Source organism: Glycine max, chromosome 20 (assembly GCF_000004515.6).
Source record: "Glycine max cultivar Williams 82 chromosome 20, Glycine_max_v4.0, whole genome shotgun sequence".
Classification (NCBI taxonomy): domain Eukaryota; kingdom Viridiplantae; phylum Streptophyta; class Magnoliopsida; order Fabales; family Fabaceae; genus Glycine; species Glycine max.
In genome coordinates, this window is record NC_038256.2 from 25,303,201 (window position 1) to 25,313,701 (window position 10,501).

The window sequence follows — 10,501 nt, forward strand, 5'->3', positions numbered from 1 at the left end:
ATCGTCCGAGATGGTCTTGCTGGGCCCAACGCCCAGTGCGGAGTAGAGATCTTGGTGAAAGAGAGGTTGCGGTTGAGGAGGAGGGCCCTGGCCTATGAGTTGTTGCTGGTTCCATAACTCAAACCCACCACCTCGATGGTCAGAGGAAACATCGTCATTTTTGTTGTTATACCAGAATAAGGTATCTGAAGGAGGAATTTGGGAGAGAGAACCACACAACAACTAGGGATAGTTTCTTTTTTCTTTTTTGCTCTTAAATTCTTTGGTTTTTGTGTGTGCGCGTGTGTTGTGTTGTTTTTGTTCTCTCTCCTTGTATGCTTAAGATGTTGTGTGGTGGTTGGTTAAAGAGTGGAATTGATTAGAAGGGTTGTGGTTGAGGACAGAGGAGAACCAGTATCGGGGGAAGCAGCCTTCACCTTATTCTCTCTCGGCTAGCGGCACCAAGGCAATGTGCATTAATAAAATCCTCAATCACAAAAGCATTGCAAACGCCACCATGACCTTCTCTGTTGTGCTGCCTCTCTAATTTAAGTTTCCCATCCCATTCTTCTTTTCCTTCTCTCTGTCTCTCTCTCTGATTCTTTGCCAGAGTTTATGAGAGAGCTTTTTTTTGGTTCTGACCACTTCCCCTTTTGTGTCTGTGGCTTGTGGTGTGGTTAAGAAGATTTGCATTTGTTCACTATAATACTGAACCAAGAAATTAGAAGATTATCAACCTAGGTAATTATGCAGATTACAACATGACTAATACTGTACTGGTAGAGAGTCTGCTTAGTGCTTATGCCTTGGGACTTCATATTTTAATTTTATGATGGTATTTTCTTCCTTAACATGTTATTTAGTGTTTCATCCTTGACTTGTAGCAGGGTATCCATATATGTTTAGTACAGATTTAATTGGATATCATAACATCTTCATCTTCTCCTTTTGTTGATTTCACATAGATGTGAAGGAGATTCGAGGTATTGGCTTGCATGTTTCCAGGCTTGAAAGTGCATAAGCTTCTAAACAAGGTATCTCTATTATTCACGACGATTTTTAACCAGCTGGGCTATAATAATAAATTTTTTTGGTTGTGCAAATAGTTAAACTTATTGGTAATGCCTGTTACTGAACTAAATAGAAACAAAATTTTTTAAGCTGAGATCTGCAGGAGCAATAGTGGCCTTAGATTTTGAATCTGTGAAAGATGGTGATTTAACTGTAATGTCAAATGGAGCTCCTAAGAGGACTTTCAAGTTTGATGTTGTCTTTGGTCCCCAAGCTGAGCAAGGTATTGATGCTTTCATGCCATGAATTCTTTAAAAAATCCCCAACCTGAGAACAAGATTTTGCAAATCCAATCCAGCTTTACTATTGTTCTTTGCTGGAGCTATGGCAACCTTGTTACATTCGGAGTCAAGGCGCTTATACTCTTGGTGGTGGGACAGCCACATTAGCCCAAAGAATTCAAAATGGCTTTAGGAGAACCTTACAGGTTTGTATTTTTCCTTCCTCTATATCTTCAATTCAATGTCTACCATTGTGCTAGAAGAAACTGAATATATTGCTTAGTAAACTTTTCTCATAGAAAAACCCTGTAAACGTGTATATTTCCATTTTGTTTTAGAAAACATTTGCTGGAGCTGAGAATTTGAGATTAGAATGGTGGTCCTTACATTTCATTATGCCATGCACACTAACCTGTCACTACTAAAAAAAAAGGCTTTCTACATCGCTCCATTAACATCGGTTATTTCAAAAACTGATGTTAACGAAAGCACGGTGGCATTTTTGTAATTAAATGGAGTTACTTAACATCGGTTTTAGCAAAACCGATGTTAACTACTTCATGTTAACATTGGTTATTTAAAAAACCGATGTTAACATGATGTTAAGATGAATATGGTAACATCAGTTTTGGCAAAACTGATGTTAACTTCATAGAGTTAACATCGGTTTGGAGAAAGTTGATGTTAAGGAGTTGATCTTAACATCGATTTTCTGAAAAACCGATGTAATCTATTTGATGTTAACATCGGTTATCCTTAAAAAACCGATGTTGTTATGTTTATAAGTTAAAACTTGACATTTCACAACCCGCGCGCTCGAAAACCTTGCCCTCCTTCTTCTCTTTGTCCTCCTTCCTGAAATCGCTCTTCTCTTTCTCCTCCTGCCTGAAATTTACCAAAAATCGCTCCCTCGACACCCACATTGTCCCACATTGTTTTCAATACTATCGGAAACCCCTCGCTCGAACCCACAGAACCCCCTACACTGCTCTTGGAAGTGTGGCTCGAAGAGAACCCTACATACACTCTTGGTACTAGGGTGCTGAAACACTCGTGGGTGCTCAAAGCTCAAAGCTTTCTCCGCGAGGTACGTAGGTCAACTTCGTGTATGCTAAGTTTCCATGGGTGTTCATGTTTTATTGATGATAATAATAATAATACATCTTCAGTTGCAGTATTGTTGATTAAGGTACGAGGAAAGCTTCAAGTTTTGTGCCATTTTGTTAGATCTCACTGCCATTGTCACTGTTTGGGTTCGAGGTAAGCTTGGTCTCTTTTTCATTTGTAGTATAGTTTACTCTTTTTCACTGCCATTGTCACTATGTGTAAAAGTAATATAGTTTACTAATTTGTCCTGTACTTTTTTGTTCAATGTTGTAAATAGTGGTTAGATATGAAGTGACTAATTGGGTTAGTGAAAATTGATTGGGCAGGGTCTGAGCAGAAAGCTGGTCCATCTATTGTCTGCGTTGCTTTTTCTAGTTTCTTCGGCAATTTTCAGGTATCCCATTTCTTCAATTTTTGAATCTTTGATACTAGTTTACGTGTGTGAATTGCAATGCATTGATTGTTGGTGTTGCTACAATGTTTGAATGTTTTGATGTAATTGCTAGGATAGCAATAACTCCGGTAAGGCTACCTACTTTGCTGCTTTTGTTCCTCTGGTCAATTGCTTGAGTCTTTTGGTCAATTGTGTATATTAGAGTTGTAGGCAATTGATGAATACTAAAGAAATGCAGAGAAAATGCTTGACTCTTTCTCATCATGCTGACTAACTAGTTTGTAGGTTCAATATCCTTTAGACTTGATAGCATCCCATATCCCTAGCCCATCAGAAGCATAAGGATAGTCCTCGATCAAAAGTCGAACTCCATGGGGAGCAGATGGATCCTTAACAGCAACTCCTCTGAAGGATCAAACCTTGCTTCATGAAGATCGGCTAGTCTTTCCACTAGGCTGCCATTTGTACTCAGAAACAACATTGCTAGCTTCAGAGCCTGGCCCATGCTACATGAAACTTGCTATCCCTTTCAAGAGTTCCATATCAAACTCGCTCATTTATTATTATCTTTTTCAAAATCTGCTACTTTCACCATTGCATGAGAATTTAAAAATTCACCACATTCATTGTTTTGATTGATGTTTAACGTTTCTCCTCCTCCATCTCCATCTCCACCTTTCCTTAAAAGCTTTGAGATTTTAGTTGATACTCTTTTGGTTGTCCTTTGTAAATACATCAGTTAACTTCTTTTTTTATTAACCATGTAACTCACCCCATCATATTTTAAGCATGTTCCATGTTTCAAGTTCCAATCCATTGATGAATAGCAAAGAGTAGTAACACCCTTTAGGAAGGGTAACTTCGTGTTTATCGCTCAACCACGAAGTAGCCTTTAGTTGTACCTACGAACGGCGTGGTAAAGAGCTAATTGCTCCTAGCATCTTGCTCATGCATGTTCGTAAAATAGAAGTGCCTTACAGTGAGCAAATTAAGCCCGGAGATAGGGTGATAAATAAAGAAGAAAAAGAAACAAGTTATTAAAGAAGTAGCAAAGACCCAGAATAAAACGAAACCAAACAAAACTAATCGTCCAACATTAGGTTCTCCAGTCACAATAACACTAATACCATTGCCAAAGAAAGTTGGAAAACATTGGCTTATTGAACTATATGGTCTAAATCCAGATTCAATTCTCAAACCCCAGAAAGAAACTTAACACTGTCCTTTAAATGACACTATAAAATAGCTAACATACCCTTCACCAATGTCCAATGTGATAAAGAAGGAACAACTCTACTCTTTCTTAGCCTAAAGCCCTTTTTCTTCTTATGTCATTGATGACTTTTTATATGATGCATTCATGTGTTCCCCCATTGTATGCACTAAGTGATTTCTTTGGTCTCTTTAATTTACTGTCAAACACAAAACTAGAGCTGAATCGGAACAAGAAACTGTTTCCAACACCAAAGACTAGAGCTGAATCCAAACAAACAGAAACAATCATGGCTAGAAATATAAAAAATAAATTAAAATAGAATTAGATTGATGGAAAATTTGGGATTGTTATTTGTTCATTGGCGAGACTGAGAATGAGGTGACAAAGTTAATTTCTGGCTTATCAGACCAGCCTGGGCTTTGAAATAGGCTAGGTGAGACCTTAAGAATTGGTCCATAACAAGCGTTGGTGCATAAGAGGTAAAAACCTTGATTTATTTTAATCACTAAATTGATAAAATTTACATTTTATAAAAACTAATTAAAAGTGTAACTTTATAAAATTTGGCAAACAAGCCAAAGACTAGAGAAGGTAGGTATATAAGTGACTTACATACTAGGAAAAGATAATAAATTAATAAGTAATTATTGAGTCATTAAATTAACCCAGCTAATATTCTTATTAACCTAATTTTTATTTTTCTCAACTTCTTCTAACTAACCTAATAATATAAGGCTATGTTGAACTCCTTGTTAATTTTATTTTGCTCAACTTCTTCTAACTAACCTAATAATATAAGGCTATGTTGAACTCCTTATTAATTTTATTTTGCTCAACTTCTTCTAACTAACCTAAAACTTGAATAAATAATGGACCTAAAATTTTCTCAATATTTGTGTTATTTATGTTGAATTTAAACCTGTTTAACTCCTTATTATTTAGAACCACAAATGTTGATAACTAATTATTGTTTAATAAACTATTGTACCCAAAGATATATCACTATCATTTTCTTTATTAAGTAAGTGGTAGCAAAGTACTGTGTCATATCTAGTCTTATATAGCAAGTAAAAAATTACTTGAAATATAGGTATGATAAGTGATGACTTGAATGCATATGTACTTGAAATATATATCCTTCGACTTTTCGTGTAGTGTCTCGTTTTGGCTTCTTTCTTTAGTCTTAAGGTTCTGAGTGTCTCTTGCTGGAAGTGACGAGGTCCATGGGTCTGCTGAACTAGTAGGTGGGGGTGGTGTATGATTTGTTAGATTCAGACTCTTTTCTCATTTTTAAAACTATTTTGAAATTAGTATTACCAAAAAAAATTATTTTGTTTATATTATTCTTTAAACTTGTTTAACAAAAATAGTTTAACAAAATCAAACAGACCTAAATGGTAAGTTTTCTTTTCTTTGTTTTGATGTTTGAAATTCTTTCAAGAGTAATAATATACAATTTTTTTTTTATTTCAAACATCCTACAAATATTTTTCATTTCTCTTTATCTTGGGTGTTTATTGAAGTGTTTAACATAAAAATTGATTTGTGTATCATTATTTTTTCTTGTTCAAATTGAAAGAATCTAAAACTTTTAAATGAAAATGGATAAGATTTGTAGCTTGAGACGATAATATTTATTTGTTTTTTTTTCATAATTTTATAGAATAAATTATCAGTAAAGTAGTGTAACAATATTTTTTTTTATTTTTTACTTTTAAGACTAGATATGACACAGTAATTTTTGGTTCCTCTGATCATGTTTATATCCACCCAAGCATGAAGGAAGTAAAGCATTTGCTCAAGGCTCCCAAAATAACTAATTTGATCATTATTTTCTTACTTGTTGTCCACTCTAGCATAATCAATTAGAGAGAGAGAGAGAGAAGTCTATGTATCCATCATCAAGGTAGTAGCAGTAGTAGTAGGAACACCCAAATGGTAGAGTAGTGAATGAAATTGGGGAGAGGAGAGGACGAAGGGCTTGTCCTTTATAGATGTTAACCTCCTGCCCCTAAGTCTACATAACTATTAGAAGTTGTTAACCTACTGCACACATCACACACACACACACACTAGAGTTCAAGCTCCATACAATTCTCAACTCTTTTAGCCATTGGGAATGTAAAGGGCATGGGTCTGGCTTGCCTTGGGCAGTAGCCTTCTCAGAGAGAGAACAAAACCAACCATTTCTCCATTTGAACTGCAAGTTCAAGTATAACCAAGATAAGAACTTATATATCTAGTGAATCCAATATTTATTCCACTAACCTTATCATTTACCTCCTTAACTGCCGTGGGAAAGTGGGCTACAACTCGAGAATATGCACATAAGCGCTCTTCCATGGCTTATTCAAATGTTAACCCCTTTTCACTTGTTGCTGCTGATGCCAGTTCTGTTATAAGGCTGGACAACTGAAAGTGCAAACATCAGTCAGTTCTCATTGTAGTGTTAACATTTTTAGTGTTGCATACGTTATCAATATTAGCTCTAGATGTTTGTCAAAAAATCTCTACATTTTCTTCCTTATCTTGTTATGGCCAACATTTTATGCCCAAATTTGTATGACAAACATAGTTTATTTACAATTTATAGATCGTAGATTTCGTTCAAGGCAACAAATCAAGTTCAATATCAGGTCACCCATTTTGGACAGAGCTCCTTTACTCCAGGAACAACCCTTCAAGCAACTTTAGTTTTCTGAAGAAACTTTTTTCCTTCTTATTTTATTCTCCTATATTTTTTTTGAACTGGAAAGATATATTATATTGATAGATAAAGAGTACCAGGGGTACTATATAACAACACATGATAGTAGCTCTCCTGTAAAATAACAAAAGAACAGTAGCCCAACAAAACCACCACAAACCCAACCCTACAAAGCAAACTCTATATAAAAGCTATAGACATTGCTGAGGACCATTGGTGAAAAGGAACATTGAAATCCCTTTCCCACCCTTTCAGCCAAGACCACGTGAGGAAAATTGTACTGTCTATCAGCTTAGAGATATCAAAAGGCTGATTATGAAAGACCAGGTAATTTCTAAGCTTCCAGGTTGACTTTGTAGCAGCCAGCCACCAAATTTTCCATCTTTGAGAGGTTAAGAAAATCAAAAAGGACATCCTATAGCTTCAACCTCGAAGTTAAGCAAATCAAAAACACTTAAATCCCATAAATTAAAAAGAACCACCCCCAACCTAAATGAGCACAACTAAACAATTCCCAAGTATCTTATAGTTGCTATCAAACTAAATAAACTACAACTATAATGATCCTCAAAGTACAGGCTCTTTAACAGGTCACAAGATTAACAACTTTGTGGATGTGCTGTATTTAAGCTGCTTGAACATCTCACAATAACATAAAACATATCCAAGAAGTAAAGCTTATTCCATGTTTGCCCATATCTAAGAAGCTTTAGGATATGTAATTGATATTTTATGATATGTAAGTCATTTGTTTGTTTTTCCCTTTTATTGCCTTAGTACCATCCTTTTTGCATTATCTCATATTGCTTTTTTTTTTGTTTCTTCATTCTGTATCAGATTTGACAGTGACTGGAAAAAGATTGAAGCATTTGTTGTATCAAAGACAGTCATCTAGGTAATTTCAAATGCAAGTTGTAACTGGTTATTTACATTAGCTGTTGTTTCTGGGCTGTTATCCATAAATGTTGTGGATTGAATTAGGCATGTTATAGTTTTTGAAGTGTGTTTGATTATGTTACATTAAGGATTTTGGCCCTTTCCAGATAAAGAATTGGTTATTGGACATGAAATGCCAAAAAAGAAGAAGATTTCAGGACATGAAGTGGTTCCATTTGTCAAATCACCTATTTTGTTGTCCCTATGTGGCTATTTTTGTCCCTCTCCTTCTCAACTACAATTTCCACCTCAGAATAGCTCTTTTTGGAGCTTTATTATTATGCTTAGCACTTAGGTTTCAACCAGTTCTTCCCTTTAAGCAAACTTTGCTCCAAGCAATTCTGAAAACTCTTGCTTCCTTTTCCAAATTCTTCCCTTCAAAAGTTAAACAAACTTCAATTACTTTCGTTCTGTTGTTGCCACAGGATCTGCACTAGAATTTTGCAGTGTTAGTCCTTAGATATTTGGATTTGGGTCTAGTTCAACCCCAAAAAAGCTTTGTCAAATTTGGTATTACCTTCTTTCTCTTCTTAATAGTAAAAGGACTGATATGCCGAGCTGCAGGTGAAGCAGTCTTCTGAAACTTTGCTCCCCTTGTAGGAGTTATAGTGCCATTAAGTTTTATGCTCTTTCTAGACATGGCTCTATGGAAGTTTTTGGATGATCTCTTCTCGCGTTTTCTTGGCCAATTGTCAAGCTCCTCACTACTACTAACTCTTCTTGAAAGCATCTTCTCTTTGGTGTTAACCTCCAGCTCTTGCTCCAATTTTGATTCTTTGAGTTCTCTTTGAGCTATTTTTGTTTCCATCTGTATTTCCTTCTCGCTGGCCTTGAGAGCTTCAATCCATGCCTCAGCTACTGCTACTTTTTTATCAGCAATTTCTTCTACTGAGGCTGCATGATTTGTTAGATACTCATACTCAAATTTTGAGATAGTGATCATGGAACTATGTTGTGCTGTTAAAGCTCTTTCTCTCATGGTACTCTTAGTAAGAGTTTTCAGCTTCTCTAAGTCAGGAGGAGAATAAAAATCGAAATGTGTTGGGCCAAAATCTGAATGCCACCCCTCACCCATGTATACCAAAACCTGCTTTATTCATATTTAAATTAGATGAGGATTGAAGATTTTTTTTTGTGCTTTTTTTTCTCCTTAAATGTGAATTAAGATGCACATTCGCATCACCTGAAGAATTTTCTGGACTGGTCGAATTTTTCTTGGATCAAAAACCTCGTTGGTGGGACCAACATTCAATAGTATGTCTGGTTTCTTAACATAACCACAACCACCATTGGCTCTGAACATTCCTTCCATGTACCTAAGATGGTGCCCACCACCCTTCAAGGAAAAGAAATTGCAAGTGAACATGAAACCTGTTATGATTTCTATTCATAATGCTAAATTATGGAAAGCTGAAATCGAATTTCTTAGCATTGCAAGAACTAATAAGAATGTAGAAAAGATTCTCATGCGGTTTTTGCTCATGACTATGGATCTGGCCTTTTCCTCAACAGCAGACACAGGTTCTAATTTAGGCTTTGCTATCAAAATCTTGAAATTGAGATTTTGAACTGTTGAGTCTACTTTCCCTTTCTTCTTCTTCAACCTATATGTCTCAGCAATGACATGTTTCAACTCATTTCTTATGACATCCAAAGAGGCCATAAACTGGAAACCTTGTTCTCTAACCAAAGCTAATTCTTTCCTAGCTGCCTCCAATTCTTCTGTTATAGTTTGTAACACTATAGAGTCTTCTGATTCCTTCCAATTGCTTCTAGAAATGTGCAGTTTATACAGCTCTTTTGTGTATTTATATTTGGCTAGTGGAACACCCTCATATTTGAGGATGTCCCCATTCCTGTAAACTTTAATTGGAAAGGATAATGATTGTGGCTTATCGTTGCCATTCTGTTTATTGTTGTTTTAGGGGAGTTTCCATTTCTACTATGTAGAAGAACTTAGCAGCCATGTTATATTCTTGGTCTTTATTTTACATATATTCTTGTTGTACCTTGTTTACTCTATTTTGGATAATAACTCATCCTTCATAGTAGGACTTTCCTCCTTTTCTCTTGTAAAAGTTTGCCTTTTCTACTAAAGATACAACCCAAAAAAAGAGAATTTGAAATTGAAACCACAATGATAGTAATTAATGACTAACAAACCTTAAGGACTTGATACCTTGGAGAAAAGAAATAGAAGCAGGAGTTATTGTACTAACTCTTGGATTAGGGGGATCTTCCTTCTTGATGTGCAAGCTACTACCAAGAGCTGGATTGCTATCAATAATTGCAACACTCAACTGCTTTGTCATTGGATTACTTGCTGGAATAAAAAAATATTAGCCAGATTAAGAGGTTATAACATTACTCTACAACAGCAGCATCATAAATTAGGTTATTATTTGTGTTCATTGTATGTTTGTCTTAATGCATGTTCGGATAAAAGCTTATTATAAGGAAATAATAACTTTTGTTGACAGCTTCTAGGGAGTTGTTTTGAAAAAAGGAAAGGAAAAAAATGATTTTCCAGATAAAAGTGTTCCCAGACATCATGCTTAGCCCGCTTCATGACAAATTACAGAATACAAAGTACAGACATAAATAATTATTACCTACCCAAGAAACAAGATAAAGCCATGCCAACCATGCCTCCTCCAACAATAGCAATATCGTATTGTGGAATAACTTTGCTAATAGCCTGCTTCTTCTCATGCTCCTGCAAATTTTCAAGAATATAATTTTGCAATTTTCATTCAATATAAACTAGAATAATATGAAAATGCATAGAGATGCAAGGTGTGGAAGAAGTGATGACACTAGACAAAGATTAAAAAAAAAGCTGAGAAATGAGTAATCACAATCATCCCTTT

The 10,501-nt window shown here is 35.5% G+C and overlaps 1 protein-coding gene across 1 annotated transcript; it reads right to left on the reverse strand.

The window, feature by feature from the left end:
* Window positions 1-6,334: 6,334 nt before the first annotated feature.
* LOC102661598 (protein PLASTID MOVEMENT IMPAIRED 2-like) lies at window positions 6,335-9,598 on the reverse strand. Its single transcript, XM_006606735.2, has 5 exons — window positions 9,588-9,598; window positions 9,118-9,487; window positions 8,815-8,967; window positions 8,149-8,718; window positions 6,335-6,400 (listed from the first exon to the last, which is right to left on the reverse strand). Exons 1-5 carry the CDS (start codon window positions 9,596-9,598, stop codon window positions 6,335-6,337), a joined length of 1,170 nt encoding a protein of 389 aa, XP_006606798.2.
* Window positions 9,599-10,501: the final 903 nt, after the last annotated feature.